The sequence below is a fragment of the Penicillium canariense genome, assembly GCF_028826845.1.
Source record: "Penicillium canariense strain IBT 26290 chromosome Unknown utg000001l_segment0_segment0, whole genome shotgun sequence".
In the NCBI taxonomy this organism is placed as follows: domain Eukaryota; kingdom Fungi; phylum Ascomycota; class Eurotiomycetes; order Eurotiales; family Aspergillaceae; genus Penicillium; species Penicillium canariense.
In genome coordinates, this window is record NW_026622728.1 from 7678336 (window position 1) to 7697205 (window position 18870).

General features: G+C 48.8%; 6 protein-coding genes across 6 annotated transcripts; 1 reads left to right on the forward strand and 5 right to left on the reverse strand.

The window, feature by feature from the left end:
* Positions 1-110: 110 nt before the first annotated feature.
* On the reverse strand, positions 111-1193 carry N7482_002654 (Zn(II)2Cys6 transcription factor domain-containing protein; the record flags this gene model as incomplete). Its single annotated transcript, XM_056684779.1, has 1 exon — positions 111-1193. One exon carries the CDS (start codon positions 1191-1193, stop codon positions 111-113), a length of 1083 nt encoding a protein of 360 aa, XP_056548385.1.
* Positions 1194-5035: 3842 nt separating this feature from the next.
* On the reverse strand, positions 5036-6724 carry N7482_002655 (FAD-binding oxidoreductase; the record flags this gene model as incomplete). Its single annotated transcript, XM_056684780.1, has 4 exons — positions 5036-5307; positions 5363-5571; positions 5636-6330; positions 6380-6724. 4 exons carry the CDS (start codon positions 6722-6724, stop codon positions 5036-5038), a joined length of 1521 nt encoding a protein of 506 aa, XP_056548386.1.
* Positions 6725-7475: 751 nt separating this feature from the next.
* N7482_002656 (chromatin-binding protein RAD9) lies at positions 7476-11985 on the reverse strand (the record flags this gene model as incomplete). The annotated part of the gene is made up of 3 exons (XM_056684781.1): positions 7476-11702; positions 11760-11841; positions 11921-11985. The coding sequence occupies 3 exons, from the start codon at positions 11983-11985 to the stop codon at positions 7476-7478; spliced, it is 4374 nt and encodes a 1457-aa protein (XP_056548387.1).
* Positions 11986-12236: 251 nt separating this feature from the next.
* Positions 12237-13619, reverse strand: sen2 (tRNA splicing endonuclease subunit SEN2; the record flags this gene model as incomplete). Its single annotated transcript, XM_056684782.1, has 1 exon — positions 12237-13619. The coding sequence occupies one exon, from the start codon at positions 13617-13619 to the stop codon at positions 12237-12239; it is 1383 nt and encodes a 460-aa protein (XP_056548388.1).
* Positions 13620-14278: 659 nt separating this feature from the next.
* N7482_002658 (H/ACA ribonucleoprotein complex subunit NOP10) lies at positions 14279-14685 on the forward strand (the record flags this gene model as incomplete). The annotated part of the gene is made up of 3 exons (XM_056684783.1): positions 14279-14290; positions 14387-14460; positions 14514-14685. 3 exons carry the CDS (start codon positions 14279-14281, stop codon positions 14683-14685), a joined length of 258 nt encoding a protein of 85 aa, XP_056548389.1.
* A 385-nt stretch (positions 14686-15070) lies between these two features.
* N7482_002659 (rRNA-binding endoribonuclease) lies at positions 15071-16406 on the reverse strand (the record flags this gene model as incomplete). The annotated part of the gene is made up of 2 exons (XM_056684784.1): positions 15071-15586; positions 15645-16406. 2 exons carry the CDS (start codon positions 16404-16406, stop codon positions 15071-15073), a joined length of 1278 nt encoding a protein of 425 aa, XP_056548390.1.
* Positions 16407-18870: the final 2464 nt, after the last annotated feature.

Sequence of the window (18870 nt, forward strand, 5' to 3'; positions counted from 1 at the left end):
AAGCGGAAATAGTATTGATTAGAGCAGCACACAGGAAGCACGCCGGAAGAGGGGTATAATTTAAATAGAAAACAGAAAGTATTTACCAGCCGAGTGATGTTACATGCTCCTCACGGAACCCAGCCTAGTTGTTGCATGGGCCACTGCAGCCAGCAACGGTGCTCCTCATCCAGGTGATGGTAAATAGCACGGATCATATGCACACTGAAGCCCTGCATCCACCAAGCCCATTCAAGCTCTTTGAGAACCACACAATAGTAACCGAAAATCACCAAAGCTTCCGGGGTTCGATTTTGCAATTTCTCCAAAAATCCGTCGGTGATGCGAAGTAGCCAAATAAAAATGTCAGCTGTCTCGCAATTCGTGGAACCAACGTCAAGGATTGTTGCGAATGATTTGCTCAAACTGTCAATGGCATCTGTATAACACTTTAAATCCCCCGGATCTTCAACTGTCTCCTCGGTTAGTCGTCGCAGATTGGTAAGGAAAGTCTGATTAGCGGTCGATCGGGCCTCCCAGGCGAGACCCCTCCGTCGTCCCAACGTGAACATAGGGCCAAGGGGACCAGCTTTTAGCGTTTCGTCGACAGTTGCAATGATGGAAACCGTGCCGCGGAAGAGAGATAACCACTGAAAAACTCTATCGTTGCTGGCCCACAGATCATCGCGCTTGCGCGGCAAAGCACATCCGATGATGGAGGTGATTGTGGAGAACAGATAAACCGCAGGGCCGTTTTCATCATTGATCTGGAGGATGGTGCCTGACACCATCTGAAGCGCCAGATTATGGTGGAATTCAGCCGCGGCCACGTATTGGTCCTGAAGGTCCGGCTTCAAGTGCGCCAAATGAAGTGCCGCCAGCGCCAGGATTCCACGAAACACAAATTGGTAGGAGTAGCCGATTTGAGGCACCGTGTTCTGCCATATGGTCTGCAGGACCGGGTGGCGTGAAATTGTATAACACGTTGAAGTAGCATAGTGATGCAGCAAAGCCATTTCTGCCATCCCCATTGCTGGCGTGGTGAAACCAGGACTCAATCTACAGGCATCACTGACAAACGGGACAGAGCCGGAGGTCAAGATGCCCGAAGTCGGGGTGCTCGCTGTGGTGGGCGGACCGCTGAAGCTACACTCTACCCCATGGCGAACGCAGTTGTTGCATTGGGGTTTGGCCTCATCGCACTTCCAATGCATCGCATGTCCGGGTTAGCTAGTTGCTAGTCGTGGTGAAGAGATGGGTTTACCAACCTTTATTTTCCGCGACTTGCAAGGCTGGCACCCATTTCGGGACTTGGTGTGTGTTCGTCGGGGGCCCATTGTGACATAACCTCTGGTCTCGCACAATTTCCCACTGGGGTGAAAATCTCCCGTCGCAATCGCAGAGCAGATGAGAAAGGGTTGGATGATTGCGATGATCGTCGTCGCGGGGAAAGAAGTTTTTCCGGCTGCTGCCTTCAACGAGCCGCAATCCACACGCTACTTTAGGTAGAAATTTTTAAAAAAAAGTTGAATCGTCAGCCTGGATAAGTCTGACCAGGGTTCAGAGTAATGTGGTTGAAACAGGCTGAAGTTTATTCTGGGTCGTGGAGGTTGTTTAAAGGTTGTTTGGTGGGACGGCTGGGGCGACCCAAAATTGGGAGATTGGGCTTACTTCAATTCTCTCCACTCAACCGGGCTGCCCTAGCTGCCAATGGACCGTTCAGAAACAGAACTGGCCTGATGAATACACGGTGAAGTGAGTATGAAAGCCATTCCATGAGACTCTTGTACCGTCAAAAGCGGAATCAGCTTCCACCCCAGGCAGAGCCTTTCTATCCTCGGGCCCCACTGCCAAGACGCTAGTATAAATGATTTAACAGTCACCAATATGGAAACACCTGCTCTAGGTTTGTCTCGTATGTAGAAATAGTTACAGTGCAGAGTACAGTTTCAAACGTACTGAACCTATAGTACTGTACTGTGGCCGCTCCTCGTACATTGGGGGGCTATTTGGTGCCACGTGTGACTTTCACTAGCATGGTCGCCTGGCAACCTGAGGCCCACCGTTGGTGCCGACTCTCAACTTGCTGATTGCAGGAACCGTAACAATCTCCCGCTGAAGCACCATCAACAAGTTATACTGTAGATAGTTATATACACAACATAATGTCCGCCGGGTGCGGCTTTCCTGTCTGGGCTGCCGCCGCTTTTATGAGGGTGATCAGGCTCAGGCTCACTGAGTAAATATCAGCACGAGCTTATTCGCAGTGATCTGGTTAGTGCAGTCACGTGAGTGCTTAGTAACTAATCATGGATGTTTATTGTTAGTTAGCGTTGTTCCCACCTACGCCACTCACCCGCTTAAACCGCCACCCCAAAACAATTAGTAAAATGCAAAAAATTATCACATCTCCTTTAGAGGAAATATTAGAATGGCACATTTGAAATAAGGCTCCGAATATATTACTAAATCCTAGAGGAGTCTGCTTTAGTGTTAATATATATTTAAGGCTTGAAAGTATGCATGATATGATTTTATGGTAATATAGACAAATCTTATCTTAAATATATTCAGAACGTCATGATATTCTTAACACCTTTGAGAGTATATAGACTAATTTTCAATGGATATATAGTCTGGTTGTTGAGATAGGGAATAGGAATTTTTTTCGTATTTACTCGTGTTTTGGGGTGGGCGGCGTAAGTGGGGGAGCGGAGTAAGTGGGAAGCACGTTAACGTTAAACTTAACGTACTTCCCTTTCCCGCCTGTCGGCCACCCCAAAACACATAGTAAATGCGATAGATTACAATATCATTTCTCAACAACCAGACTATATATTAACTTGAATATTAGTTTATATATCATTATAAGCATTAAGAATAATATATCTTAATTTGTGTGTCTTTGATGTATAGTCTTATCAAATACTATTACCACTTGTTGAAAACTATGGGTCTGCGTATAGGCTAGTAAACATAGGTGCGCCTATAATGATTTTTTACAACCAACGCCGAGCTGCAAGCCCAACATTGGCACGGGTAGAATGGAAAGCTTATTATCTTTAGTTCCCGCAGAAATTAAGAAACGGCTAAGTGCGGAGATTCTTCAGACATACGGGAAATCCTGTACGAATGTTTAACCTCCTATCTTTGCAACTAAATTTGCATGGCAGTTAAGAGATAATAGATACACAAGTAGTGCCCGAGTGATAGATCTTGTCATATATGTAAATAGGGGGCTACTGTTGATGTACACGTTAGATATATGATTCTATCTGATTTGATGATGGTAGGAGAAAGTTGATTTGTAAATTTAAGGTACATGTTGCTATATTTAGCCTGTGTTGTTTAAGCGGAGCTTTATACCTCGATGAAATGCACTGTCAACGTAAATGTTATTGCGTTTAGTTATTTAATAGTAGGTGGTATCGCGCAGTATAGTGTTCGTCGACCGGTCTCTGCACCCCAGCTCATGGTAGACATAATAAGCACTTTAGCCAAGTTTCTGCAAATAGATGAAGTAATCAAGGTAGTGGATGAAGGGAGAGTAATACGCTAGTACTCAGGTGGTCTGACTACTCTAATCCTGATGGTCCAAATGGACCATAAAATACAGACATTGTCTAAATGAAGGAATTTCTGAATATCAGCGCTATTCGCATATTCGCCTCGCATTCCCGAGTATTGGTAGATGTAACGATTGTAATAGGAAACCAGCGTGCGGCTCTCAGAACCCTTGAACCTTGCAGAATTCCCATTTCTTACCATACCACACCATCCGACACCTTCACTCGCCCTGCTCGTTTCAGTGCAAAAGGCCTACAGGGTATGATGTACGCGATAGTTAGTAAGGCCGGCATGTGACTCAGTTAGGACCAGAAACGCTAAAAATAACCCTTAGAGTCAGCTGCATCGAATTGTTGACACAAATGGATTCCTCTCCTGGTCCAAGGAAGGACACAAAATTCTCATAGAGAATTGAGGATTCAGTATCACTACTGGCCGGAACATAAACCCATGCATAAATACCAACAGCAGGGCCGTAGTCAGCACTCAGCTGGACTTTAGTGACCTCATAGTCACTTGCGTCAACCCAAGCTCAAGCCTCGATCATAGACTGACCAACATATCCGACAGGCTGAAACACGGCATCCACTTCCATATCAGCAACAGTAACGTCGACAGCACCTGATACTGATGTGACATTTTGACTAGTAAGACAACTGGGCCTTGCGCCACGTGGTTGAAGAGCACCCACTTTCGATGAATTCAGGAACCAGGCTGTAGAAGTAGCCAGGGGTGAGACAAGAAGATAGACGGTATTTATGCCATTGAAGTAAACCCTAGGATAATTAGCGAGGAGCAGTAAGAATCAGAGCAGTCCTTTACATTTTGATTTGCAGTTGACTTTGAATCCTTGGAGGAATATAAAATAACTACTAGATATTCAAATCTTGAGCCAGAACCAAGTCTGTAAGCAAAGAAATTCTTGTTAGAAATTGGCTCCCGAGACTACCGGATATACTGTAGCTGATTGTACTGACCTTCCAATGCGAAGTGAAGCCGTTTGAAATATACAGAATAATTGCAGTGCACTGAATCTAACAATAGAGATACTAATGTTACAAGCCTAGAACAATTGATACTCAATCTTTCAACGGATATTGCTTGAATTCAACTACTTACTTTAGAGCTCAGTCTTAGGATCATGTGAAATTCCCGAGAAAGCCGAACCTATTATCAGGGACTCTAGTCTTGATTGCTAGATGTCATACAATAGATTGCGAGGTATTTTTCCTATTGGTAGATTCATTGTTATATAGTCGGCAACTGTATATACAATAGCTTGAGTATCCTGCAGGATGCCCAGGTATAAAAGGTTCTATATCTCCCTACCTCCTTCTGATGCCTTAAGAATCAGTCTTTGTTCCAAACTGGCTATATTAGCTACCTATCAAGCGGTTTAAAATTTTCAAATCAGGTTGCGCTGAGCTGATGATTTCAAGTTCCCAATGATCTAATGCTCTAACGATCGAATGTTAAGTCCAGGCTCGGTCTACAGACTCAGTTTGAACCCGCCCCAGTTGAGTCGAGAAAAGACACCCAGGGGGTCGTAAGAAGATTTGATCGTCCTCATTCGGGCAACATTCTCGGCAGGGAATCCCGCAAATGGGTCTTGCCACTCCCCAGCGTCGCCCATATAGATAAAGGGAGAAGCAATTCCCTTCTCCACATTGATGGCATGGAGACGCTCGGCCAATTGACGAGACCAAGCCTCGATCCGCAGATCATCTTGCGCCAGTGCCCACCCTGTGCTGAATTGCCACACTAGAATGCAAGTTAGCTGCCATATCAGCGATTCGGACTTTCCTGGCAAACGTACAGATGTAAGGCTCTGCTTCCAGTCCCCAAACATTGCCTACTCCATTGGTAAGAGCGACCCGCGCGGCGCCGGCAGAAGCCACATTGGTGACAAACGTTGGGTAAAGGCCCTCAACATCAGCAATTTGGTCGACAGCCTCTTTCCATGCCTTGTAAATGGAGACGAGAGCGTCGTGATCTGGTTTCATGGTTTTGTGGGAAAACATGACTCTGCGTGAGGGGTTAAACACTTGAACTGGAGACTACCAGGGGGCAATAGGACTCAATGACTGACCGAAACATTTGTTTAGGCGTGTCCAAGGAAGATGCCCATTGCCTCATGGTTGTGACATTGTTGATCTGGGTAATCGAAGGGATCGCAGAGAAATTCGCAAATTGAGAGGGAGGCTGGCTAATGCCTTCCTGGACGCCCAGTAACGAAGCCGTTGCAACTTTGGTAGTGGCATTATATTGCACAGTTGCAACCATGCCGGCCGCGATGGGATCTTTCTCGTCAAGTTTGGCGGCATTGCAAACCGCAGCCAGGAAGTCGGGGATACCGCTCTCGTTGAACACTTGAATGGTAGTGCTGACTTTGGGAATATCGTAGGTCTTCAGTGTGAACTTGGTCACGATTCCGTAATTATTCGCACCGCCCTTCAATGCCCAGAAGAGATCCGGATGCGATTTCTTGTTGACGGTGATCTGCGTTCCGTTGCCGAGAACGATGTCATAACCCACTACATTATCCATCGCATACCCGTACTTGTTGTTGAAATAATGAAAGCCGCCAATGAGGCTCAGTCCAGGGACACCGATTGTTTTCAATCGCCCACCAATGGCGGCGCGACCGTAGGGCTCAAGGGCTTTGTAGATATCGTACCAAACAAGCCCAGGTCCAACTTCAACCGAGCCTTTCTTGACCTTGATATCCTTGAACTTCTCGAGAGCCAACAGAACACCCCCGTCGATATTGTTTGATCCTGGGTACTGGCTGTATATTAGCAAAGCCCTGGCATGGGCTTGTGGAGACACTCACATTCATATGGCCACCGCCACGGACAGCAAAATGCGCATCACAGGACTGGAAGATCTCAAGGGCCTTGGAAACCTCATCTGCTGTACTGGGCAAAAAGATACAGGCAGGAGAAAGGTCGGCTCGGACATCCCAATATGCGTCTGCAGCTTGAACGGTGTAGTTCGCGCTATTGGGAGAGATTATTCCATCATAGGTTCGAGAGAGCCTCCCACAGGCGCATGCTGCTCCTTTGGTGAGGTTGAAAGAGCTCAGGGAAGTTGTGACCGAAGTTCCAGTCAGGATAGTTGCGACAGCGATCTCGGCAGAGGCCAGGGCGAAGAGAGAGAAGGCGACAGAACACTTCATCATTGAAATTTATCAACCGCAGGAGTTTCAGGTTGAGAGAGGTAAAGGAGCTGCTTGGTGGCACAATCAACCGGCTGTCGCAACTTCTTATAAGGACTTGGCTATTCACAGCTCATGTTCGTAGAGACAGAACGCGCCAGGGGCTCGTCAGATCGTATTCGGATCCCCATGATGCCGATCGCCATACTTACCCGTGCCCATGATTGGGAATTCTAGTCCGGTAAGCGTGTTCTTGATCCACGGCATTGGAGACTCCGAACATCCTTGGTCCCGAAGGTGGGTTCTGCTTAGGTTGCAAAGAAAGAATGGCGATTCAGTTAGAGTAGGCCCACAAGAAATGTGGTTGCCTTCAGAAGAGTGAAGTGTCTAGCCTTTTCATGGACATGGACGAAGGCTGCACAATAAGAGTTTCCATCTGATAGTGCCGTGAATCCATGGTGGACGATCCGCAGGGCCAACCCGAGTCCGAATAAGAGTCCGAGATGCCGCACCAAACTAGACGGGCTTCGGGTTCTTATTCGTATTCGGATATCAAATCTCTACCATAAACTTAATTTCCCCGAGTTTCACGGTTCTCGAACTTTAAGAAACCCAGATGAGTCAGCGGAATCAAAGGTACACATGCACACCGAAGGCCGACTGCAACAGGCAACAGCGGGCATGGTGAAATTCTCTTTCTTACTACCGAAATTCAAAGTACATAGCAAAACTTCCAATGAAATTGGTATCAAGGCAAGGTGAAAAACAAATCTCACTCCTCAAATAATCGTCCCAGAATCAAACTCTGGCAGACGAACTCATTTCCCACGACCTGTGGGCTAAGTAGAGACGCCAGGCTGGGTCTCGACATTGTCACAGTCGATCTCCTCCGTTTCCTTCCATGTACCAAATGGATAGTCTGTGTTGTTGGGGGACAAGGAGCCAACATAGATTTTGCAGCAGCCTGGTCTGCATCATCAACATAGATGAAGTCCCAACTGGAAGGGAGGGAGGCTTCGGATTGGGAGTCCAACAATGCCTTGGCCGTCTCGAGATCAGGGACACGTTCCACACGAGAGGCGCCCAAAGCAAAGGTGAGAAAGACGTAAGCCTTGCGCTTTTCTTCTGCTTTTCCACGCCCCATAACAATAAGTACAGATTTCCCATCAAGTAATTTTGGTCGTGTGGCGATAGTGTCAAACAAGCGAGCGTCCATCGGGGAGATATGCGACATAATTCGGGATCTCGTGGCCCCGTTGAGGTATTTAGATTCTCCAGCCGGTAAAAGGTAGATGTCCCAGTCGAGAACGCGACCTTTAGCAACACAATCTTCAACCCAGCGACCGGACAAACATGGGACATTCAGTGCCAACGCCTGCATGTACTTCTCACGGCGAGAATGTGTATCGGCAATTAAACATGTGAACCCAATATCCTCCGCGAGCCCGGTAAGAGACAGACCATTGACACTGGAGTTTCCATCACTCGCGCCTCCTTTCTTGGGCGTCTCAACAAGATTTATAGATGCGGTTTCAAACAGTTCTGTAAATCCGTCGTGTAATAGCGAGCCACCATTTTCTCGGATGAGTCTTGTGACGCGGTTCTTTGAGTCTTCATCATCTTTATAGGAAACGGCAAATGCCATATTTGCAAAGATGCCAGTGAGGTCGTGGATGCTGCGGGCAACGCGGGTGTTTGGGGAGGCTGGAAGTGAGGGTCTCACAGACGGAGCTCGGGAGGTGTTCGCCGGTGCTGCAGTTTCAGGCTTGTAGGTATATGCTCGGTCTTTGAAACGGTTCCATAGGATAGTATCCATGTAGATTCGGGAAATCGGCACCTTGGTCACGTTTTCGGAAGTATCTAAGCTGGAATTGGGCAGACTCTTGCGTTGCTTGGGCGCAACAATCACCGTGGTGTGCCCATATACATCTGTCTGCGGATAGAGGCCATTCCCTGCGGCACGAACAATTTCCTCCCTAGTGAGCTTGTCGTCGAATCCACGAATGACATGGGCGATTTTGGGAATATGAGGCATGTCAACCTTGACTTCATCTCCCACCCGCAGTTCAAGGCGCTTCACGGCACCTCTCACTACTTCAACGGGAACACTGTCATCAAATTTGACGGAATATTTGCTCTGAGAACCCCCAAGGGGTGTGCCGAAGCAGGTCGCAGGATAATACGCCCGCTTTTGCCCCATCCATATAGCAAGAACCTGATTTGGTGCAACAGTTTGAGCGTCGTCCCGGCATGCGCCGATGTGGGATAATTGAGGTGGACTTGAAGCGCTCTCGATGGCATTGATTTTTGATAGCATTGAAATCTCGAAAGGCAGGTCGACATCCGTGAGCTCAGACGACAGGGCTGAGTGAGGGTTGTGAACAACGACTGGACGCACAGGCGGCCTCTCTTCTGGGAACTTCACCGGCACACGCTGCGGTGCGGGATCATGCGAGGTCATTATTCTTCCGGGCCTTGACCTTGATCTCCGGCGAACGACACGCTGCGGACTCTCAATCTCCCAGACATTCTCATTTCTCCGAGAAGACGGCCGCGCAGAGGGCTTCACCTGCTTGCGAATTACGGTTGTTGGCACTTGAACTGCCGAAATTTCCTGTGACTGTGACATGGCCTTCTCAGCACTCCAGTGTGGTTGGGTCGGGGCGACGGTTTTTGGGGGCTGTGCGCGGGGAGTAGCCGGAAGAGCGATTTCAGATGTCTGGAGGCTTTGGCTCAAATTTCCACGACGCTTCTTTCGCGGGCGGGTCGGGGATCCGTCACCAACAAGAGCGCTAAACTGATCATCCTCGGCCATAAAGAAATCTAGCCCGAAATCTCCAAACTTATGGTCCGTCTGGGGCGAGGCATCTGCAGCAATGGCAGTCAACGCTCGGCGCTGCCTTCCACTGGGACTAGATAGAATTTGGGACTGCACTTGCGTCTGTATCGTTTTGATTGGGGAAGAAAGTGCGCGAGTTTGAGAGGGCCGGGGTCGGGGATTTCGAATGCGTTCGGCAGTGAACATAGGAGGAAGATCGTCATCTTCATTATTGAGACCGTCGCGATTTGAGCCACCCTCCCACTCATTGGATCGATTCCGGTTGGGACTAGTCTCAGGAATGCTCGTCATTCGAGCCATATCACTTATCTGAGGTCTCATGTGAACTGGAGTTTCTGTTACACGCGAAGGCATCGAAGATGATTTGTTCTCAAGACCCGTCTCTGTCCCCTTAGGAATTGGACCAGAGGTTTGCTGGTCTGAGGCATTGCTAGACTGGATTTGTCTAGTCTCGTTTGACGAGGTAGCTTGAATCACCAAACACGGGTGCGTTTGTATGTTTGTACTGGATTCTGGCCATGATCCCTCCTTTAGTCGAGCACCCGGCGGTGATGATTGAAGGCGTTGCCGCACAGGTGAAGGTCGTTCGACATCGGAAGTTTCGTCAAACACACTTATATAGCTCGGCGACGGTACCTTCGATATCTGATCATTAAGTCTCGGAGACTGCTGTGGTGTCTGTTGAGAGTCCTTCACCATGACTTGCGAGGACCGGCCGAGATACTGGCTATGTCCCGGAGAGGCCGCACGGCCTTGGCCAGAAAGTCCAATGCTTTGCTCCGCCATTGATTGATGTTCGTCAACAGCTAGTACTTGGGAGAGACGATCGTGTGCGCTTCCAGTAGCATCCACAGGCAAAGGAGGACCGATGTAGTTCTCTTTGTCCTCTTCTGAGGACTGGAGAATTTCTTGCGACTGAGGCACTTGTGGGCCGAGATCATCTTCTTGCTCTGTCTCTTCTTCACTTCCTGCAACTTCTAGTGCAGGCTCCTCTGGCAGCGATTCATTATTGTGGCGACTTGGCGAGGTATCTACTCCGGTAGCGGATCTGGAAGGAGCATTTAGGGCCGCAAATTGAGCCGCAGTTTCACCATCGATTTGGCGCTGGCGTCGTGCATTCTCAACAAAACTCGACTCCTTGTAGAATACCTGGTCGAGCTCATCGCTCGCCTGCATGTTATCAGCCGAACGGATAAGTCTCTCTCCCAGGGACTTGTCGCGCCTGGACTGTGACTCTTTCAGAGATATGTAGTTCAAATTTGGTTCCGACGATTCTCTTAGAAAATTCAACGGCCGTTCCGTTAACGGCGAGGAAATGGCGTTCGCAAGGCGGGGATGTTGAATTGGGAGATTCGGCGATGGACGGTCGGACAGCAGCTCTGACTGCAGGTTATTAACCAGGGGAGATGAAGGCGCCTGGGTTGCTTTGAAAAGCTGGCTCAGAGCTAGCAGACCGCCGCTTGACTCAATATCGCCGGCCAACGGGTTGCGCGAGGTGCTGGGAGTTCGCACAGATGTGCTCGGAGTGTCCTGGTTCATTTTCACAGCAGTCCCCGGGGTCATGGCCATGAAACGCTGGGACTCGGGGAAGAACTCGGGCTGAAAGGCCAATGGAGAAGATTCGTTTCCGTCGTAGTTGCTTTCCTCATCGTGGCCAGGTGACAGATGTGGTTCGTGACGTCCAGTGTCGAATTCGGAAAGCAAGTCAATGTGACCACTATCGCCCTCGTGCAATGTCCTGAGTGTTGCGCCATCCGCCCCATTTTGTGAAAGTCCCCTGTACATCGATTCCCCATTCTGTCGGATGATGCTATCATAAACCGACTGCGAAACTACCTGGGTGTCGCCAGGGGCGGGCTCGGCGGAGTCCATTTTTCCAGATGGTGCTGAAGACACCGGATTCGCTTTGCTTCGGTCGGTCGCAGTGTGGATGGCATTCACGGGGTTTGTTTCATATTGCCACGAGATCGAAGGAGTAGGGGGTCGTTTGATGGTAGAGGTTGCAGCCGATGAGGATGTCGAGGATAAACCTACGGCGGTCTGCGATATCCCACCATGGGAACGACCAGCAGGGGAGTGACTGAAATGGTTGAGCTCTTGTGGTGAACCGCGGGCAATTCCTGCTGGGCCGGAAAAGAATGACTGGGATGGTTCGTGCTCCTGAAGATGTCGACGTTAGCCCAATGAGAATCTGGGACGCTGCAAGTCATTACATACTAGCCCCAACGCGACGCGTTGCAGCTTGGCGATATCGATACTATCCTGCGTCTCCATCTCCTCAACATGATATTCACGCGGCCTGTACAGCATCAGGAATCATATTCTGTATAGCTTTCGGCATAATAGATAGGTTGGAAGTGCTCAGACTGGCCCAGTACTGGGCCGTGACAATTAGAATTGGGAACCGCACGCGAAACGCGTTAGTCACGTGCATTCGCGACATCGCAGGCAATATTGCCTATTGCGGACTAGTGTATTTGAGACGGTACACAACGAGACTTGACTATGCTTGAATATTGGGAAGCGCGCCGGGCTAGCAATTGTGGACTTCTTGTAGGGAAATGTAGGTCAAACGATCTTTTGCAATTGTCATTGGGTATATCACGTTGAAAACTCGATACGATAACTTGAATAATTGAGTGGGTATCGGAAGCCCTGTCTCATAAGAATTGTAGAATACATGATGCCTATGCCTCAATCCCGAGTTCGATTGGGAACCCAGCGCCGGAGGAGGAACTCTCGAACTCGGTAGCGACTGAGCTCAGCTCCAATATCGTCAGATGGGCTGACAGGAGGAGGGACCTCAACGTAGCAAACCACCAAGCTCTTCTTCACTTGAGCTTGAACCCGATTGACGCAATGCAGCCACCACCAGCTACGAGCTTGCTGGCTAGAGGCATGCTCCTTGCGCTCTTCAGTCTCTGACCAATAAGGATTGGTGTATGAGGGAATGATAATAACAGCAAACTCAGCGTGAGAGAAAACCGGGCCGCGGTTGTAGAGTAGATAGTCGGTTCCGAACTTTACTCCGGACCGCACAACCCACCCGAGTGACCGGAAATGGTGATAAACCGCATAGGATATCATAAAAGGATCATCTGGCTTTAGTTCTGAAGAGCCAGGGCGGGAAGGATAGTAGGAATGGCGACGTAGAAGTGGTAGAAGAGACGATGTTGGGATGACAGCGTTATCGCTGCGGTCGACAACACGCACAACGCCGAGTGCATAGACCAGGAAAAAGGTCTCTTCGTTTGATAATTGCAGATGCTCCTCATTTTCAAGCACATCAAGATCAGGTTCGTCCCCGGGAGCTTGAAGAGAAGTAGTTGAGGTGGAAACGACATCTTTCTCCTGAACAACGGGGGAGAAGCGAACCGATTTTCCGCTGGCTGGTTGCGATGAATCAACAGGCTGGGAAGCATTTCTGTCCTGGGCCGCTTGCAATCGTCTCTCCTCGTACTTGGCTTCCATCGCCTTCTTGACGGAGAATCTCTCCACCGAGCTGGATGCAGGATCACCAGAACCATCTATGACTGATCCATCAACCGAGCCAGATTCCCGAAGAGCGGCCTCGGCCTTGAGTCTTTCCTCGATGGCCAGCTTCTCGTGCCTCGCTCGTTCCAGCTTCAATTGGCGGCGTTCAGCTCTGCGCTTCCTTGTAGCCTCCTCACTAGTATTACCACCCATAAGACCCCTCCTCTTTTTCTCCTGCTCCAGCCAATTAGGCTCACTTCGACTCAGACTACCTTTACCGAAGAACCCCATCTCCCACAAGGCCCTAATCATTCTCTCATCTGTGACATGAACGGACGAGGTAGCCGAGTCGAAGTATGCGGTGTAGACTTCTTGACGTGGAGGGGAGATAAGGAATGTGAGGTACGAGAGGGCAACACTAATGATAGAGAGAGGGTTATGAGGAATTACTGGAGGAACATGGTGGACATTGACTGGAAGAGGAAAGCGATGGATGTGCCTGTAATTGGGTCTAGGAGGACGAGGATTCCGGGCAGGCCGAGATTTCTCTGGCGCAAGCACGGCCTCGGGGCCCGTCTTGGACAAACTGGCAGCTTCGGCCATTATCGAAAACAATTACTGAGTGATATTGAAAGATCCTGAGCGGAAAAAGGCTGATTAGCAAACTCGTCCGCGAAGCAAGTCCGTGCAAAACATTGGGATCACAATCTTCTCAGATACCGTTGTAGTCAAAAAAGCAATAATCATTGGCAGGCAGCTAGAAATCAAGGTGCCACCTGCCTAGGCTTGATTTTATTTGGTCATCATCGAAGGGGTGGGGAAGGAAAGAAAAAAGCTCCAAGGAGCACTTGTTGCGTAGCTTACCTGAAGTCTTCGTGCCCTGATTGCGGATATTGAGACAGGGCCGAGTGTTCAAATAATCATCACAGCAGTATCAGGTAGCTGCCCGCTGTGATTGATAGCTTAGTGAGTTTGCGTCTGCATCATTGACTCTGCGAGTTGCAGTTCCTCGAATCTCGCGAGGTGAAAGGGAAGAGATTTTGCGGACGCTCCCACTTCGTTTTAAGCGGCCGTGGTGACTAATCACATGGTCCGAGCTCCCCTCCGTCGGCGTCAAAAAAATTCCTCCGCTGCTCCGTTCACGACACACGCAAGTCTCAACCCACTCGACCATAAACTACCGCCAAGTAAGTGAGCTAAAAATTGTCGCGCTGATTGTCGTTCAATCTCTCGAAGTTTTACTGATTTATCTGCCTCCCAGAATGCATCTTATGGTATGTTACCTCCGATTACGAACACCGAACGAACCCTCGTTTTGATAGTGAACGCCGCAAGCTCTCCTCGAATCTCTTGCTTACTCTTCTGAACAGTACACTCTGGGCGCCGATGGCAAGCGTATCTATACGCTGAAGAAGGTTGTTGATGGCAAGGTCTCCAAGTCTGCGTAATCGCACAACATCCCACGGACCATTTTGCTCGACTGCTCATATTTATCAGTCACCCTGCTCGTTTCTCTCCCGATGACAAGTACTCGCGCCACCGTGTTACCCTGAAGAAGCGCTACGGCCTCCTGCTCACCCAGCTGAACGGTACGGTTCTCTTCACCGGCCTCTCCCATTCTATAGATACTAACCGTCGTCTTTCAGAGGAGAACACTGCTTCGTCTTAAAGCGACATTAAAACTGGGGGAAATGGATTAAAGGGCGATACAGCCCTCGATTCGGCGCTTGGTGTTACTTGTACAGTTGACGGATGACTGTATGCTGCATTTCTTCTGTCAGGGGTTTTGGGTCAAGATTCATTGGAGAACATACGTCTAGTTGCTGATGTTTTGCTACCAATGACAATTTTTGTTTTGAAATATTCATGTGGATTTCTCTATATGGGGCGCTATCCTATGTGCAAAGGTTTATCGTAAACCCACCGGCTCCGGTCATTCCTCATAAACAGACAGACTTATCCCATCGTGACCAGAAAACGATCGAATGACTTTTGTGCATGCCCCAAACTCCAGCCCATTTAGCCCATAATGCAAAGTCGTTCACAAGCTGTACTTAGCGCTTTCTCGAGTTGATGTTCCGGCCGGCGCCAACCTTGATACGGCCTCCGGATTTGTTGCGCTCACCAGTCAAGATGCCGGGCAGGTAATCCTCGTCCATAAGATCCCGCTCCCGGCGCTGGCGCCGCTCTTCTTCAGTAGTAGATCGGGTGAACTCCTTCTGGTCCTCAGCAAGGATGAGCTCAGTGCCCCATCCGCCCTTTCCACCGCCGCCCTTCCACTTGCCGTTAGAGCTGCCAGCAATCGGCTTGGGGACGCTGAAACGGTTGCCCCGGTTGTTCCACTGCATGTTCTTCTTCAGATGCATGGTAAATTGACCATTGGCAGTGGTGGTGCACGAAACACGGGTAAGAGTGTCTTTACCGCAGCGAGGGCAGAACTGCTTGTTCATTTCCTTGGTGGTGAGGAAACAGGCGTGGCAGCGCTTAATGAAAGACTTCAAGTGCTGGACTCTCTGGAGAGTTGTGGTTGACAGAAGATTCAGGTTCATCTGCAGCAAAACGTTTTGGCACTGCAGGGAGAAATGAGTCAATATGTTCGGCTACAAGTGAAAAGAGAAAATTACATACCGCAAAATCGGTGGTCATAGTTGCAACCTGCATGGTCTTCGGTTCAGATCCAAAAACTGCTGCGCCTCCTTCTCCGTCGGCCAGCCGCTTCTTGTAGTTGGAGGGTGTGATCCATTCTCCGCCGTCAGAATCGGCAGCGTCATCTTCCTCCTCGGCATCGTCTTCGTCTTTGCTCTCCTCGGGGGTATCATCGCCCGTCGCAGCCTCGACGGTGGCACTCTCTGCGGCATCTCCAACTTCTTGGGGAGATGCAGTCTCTTCCTGCTTGGACTCCTCGGTGGTCTCATTTATAGTGGTCTCCTTGACTCCCTCAGTGATGGCTTGCACACCAGATTCGATTTCTTCCTTCTTCTCCTCCTCCTCCTTCGCAGGTGGCTTTCCATTAACCCGCTTTTGGCCGGGAACACTTCGGAGACGCCAGTCGCCTCCATTGCGCTCACATTCGATTTCATATGCAAGAGCCAGCACCTCGATATCTACTCGACTCAGCACAGATCGGTCACCTGTCTTGCGCGCAAACTCGCTGATCACATTGAAGCTGTTCGGAGTAGGAGTTCGGCGCTTCAGGAATGGCAGGTAAAGGGTCTCAACTCGGGCGCGAGCATCGGGATCGCGAATTTCGTTCACCACAGAGGGGGTGGTAATAATCTCATCGCATTGGGCGAGCAAGGTGGACAGCGGCGGGGTATTCTTGATGATGGGACCCGCGTCCAGCACAATTGTGTGGACGGGCTTGGCCGGCGATGACGTTGTGTCCGCCATTATGATTGCACGTTCCGCACCTCCTGTTGGCAAAATAAATGCCGGAATCAAATCGCTGGCTTGTTGTGGAGGGGAATTTATTATTCGCGGGGAGGTGGAAAGGAAATTTCTCAGATGGTCTGTGCGCGCTTATCGCCCTATCTTATCGGGTGTTCTGTAAGGCCTCCAGGGCTACGGCGGAGTTTGCAGCAGAGAATAGCGAGTCAAATTAGCTGTTGTGGAATTTCATGGCTAGGCATGGCTGTTCCTTCCTTAGTGTCTTTTGCCATTAGCGTTGATAACTAAACTCCTATTTCTTGTCCCTGTCTATTCAATACCCCCTTAAGGTAGCGATAAACCCAGACTATATTCATGTGTTACCAGCGACGTGTAGTCAAGGGAGTCTATATCGGCTTTTCCAGCAGTTATTCGAGGCCTACCAACTAGTCTAATTCATAAATCTCATTAACCACATTTTTCCTTCTCATGAGCTCGAGAGCAAGTAAATCCTCGCTTCAAACCAATCATTGCTGCATCTCAATGTCGGACTTCCGCTCAACAGTTCTCGAGTGTGGGTGCGGCGACTGCTTTTGGTTTAAAACAAAAGATGGATGAAACAAGTTCATCACTATCATTACCAGAAACATCATCGCGGCATCAAAAACGTACAAGAAAACCTCGTGGCTGATGATATAACCGTCATTGCCTTGCGCAAATTCGATCAGACGGTAGACGGATCGAACCAAGATCAACACACTAACACTGTAGCATGCAAATAGAAGACCTCTCCAGTCTCTGGACCAAATGCTTCCTTGGTTGTCCATGGAACGCTCGCTTTTGATGGTCGGTTCTCGGATAATCTTGCAGTGGAAGATGAAAGAGGCGATCACGAATGCTCCGAAAAATATGAGCTGGACACAAAGTCCACCGACAATTACCCATTGACCGATCTTGAGAGCCTTATCGGACCCGCTCGTCATAATCCCGCCACCTAGATACGGATAGAGCAATATCGATTAGAGAAAAAACTATGGACTAAGTATGGTGGGCATCAACAAACCTGCTGCCTGTAGAATGAAGGATAGGACGTCTCCAGCAACGAAAATTTTGGTCATCCATCTCACTGGAATACAACTCAGATGCTCCCCACCAAGAAATGTGATGATTCGGCCAAGCACCATATATATTGATGCTGCATAGAGCGTCGGCGCGAGTAGGATTAGGAGTGATTGAGCTGCATAAAGCATCGTGGAGTTGACGTAGAAATGAGAGCCAGCACGGGCTGCATAGCCGATAATTTGAACTGTACGGTACGTTAATAAAAATAAGGAAGATAAATATGGCTTCCAGAGGTTTTGGGTTGACCGACAAATACCACCCACAATGAAAGGGTTAAAATATCGTGAATGTGCTTTAATCCGTTGATAGAGGTGGAAAGCGGTCGTCATCACAAAAAGGGCAGCCAATATTACTGCACATGGTAGGTTGGGCGTATATTTATACAGATCATAGCCACTGTCGGTAGTCATATCGCCACAAAGTAAGATGTCTTGTGTATAGGATCAAAAAAGGTAAACGTTCGGCTGCTCCTAAGGAAAGCGTAATAAAAGCCGATGTTGATGAGCTTCTTACAAATGGAGAAACCATGAGGTCTTTATAGGATTTAACATCAAATTGAGCTCACCGTAGTTTCATCAAGGATAAAAATACGATTACCTGGCTCAAATGGCTGCACGGCCCCAATGTAGTGGCTCACTCTAGAATAGACTACATGAGCCTAATAGATTGCTGCAGCCTGGTGCAAGATCCGCAGTCGAATACGAGTACGGATTTTCGAGTAGTGATAAGCTTAAAATTCGTCCATTCGAGCTCACGCTTACTTTCGATCTGCAGAGGGAATCCGGGGCATATTGGTCGGGTTCGGCATCGGATTCGTATTCGGCTGCGGCGCAGATCATCGGGGACCAAGCGTTCAGCGAATAATAAGAGCTGTTTAGCATCGATTATATTTTAATAGCTCGCGCAGAATTTTGTTGATGTTCCAGCCTTACCTAAACCTGATGAATGGTGGCACCTCTCTGGAATGTCCACGACCAGTCCTTATTTCTGATCAACAAGCTTCAGAACGCTACCTAGTACCCGAATACGAACCCGAGGGAAATTGTCTTCAGCCTCTCTTAAGGGTTCACTGCGACGCATCATTCCAGTGCGTTAAATGAAGACATTTGATGGAAAATAATCCGAAAAGTCCTGAAATGACGGATTTTCATACTCTTACTTTTCTATCACCTATCACACGCTGATTCACGTACTCACTCATCCAGCTGCTGATATGTCATCTCTGTATCATCCAGCCTGGGTGCTTTCTGATGGCTGGATGGAAGATCATGAAGACGGTCATGGACTTGGAACATTAGGAAAGTATCAAGCATATAGGGATAGTACTCATGCCTGTGCAGTACGCCCGCTAATTCCTGGATATATT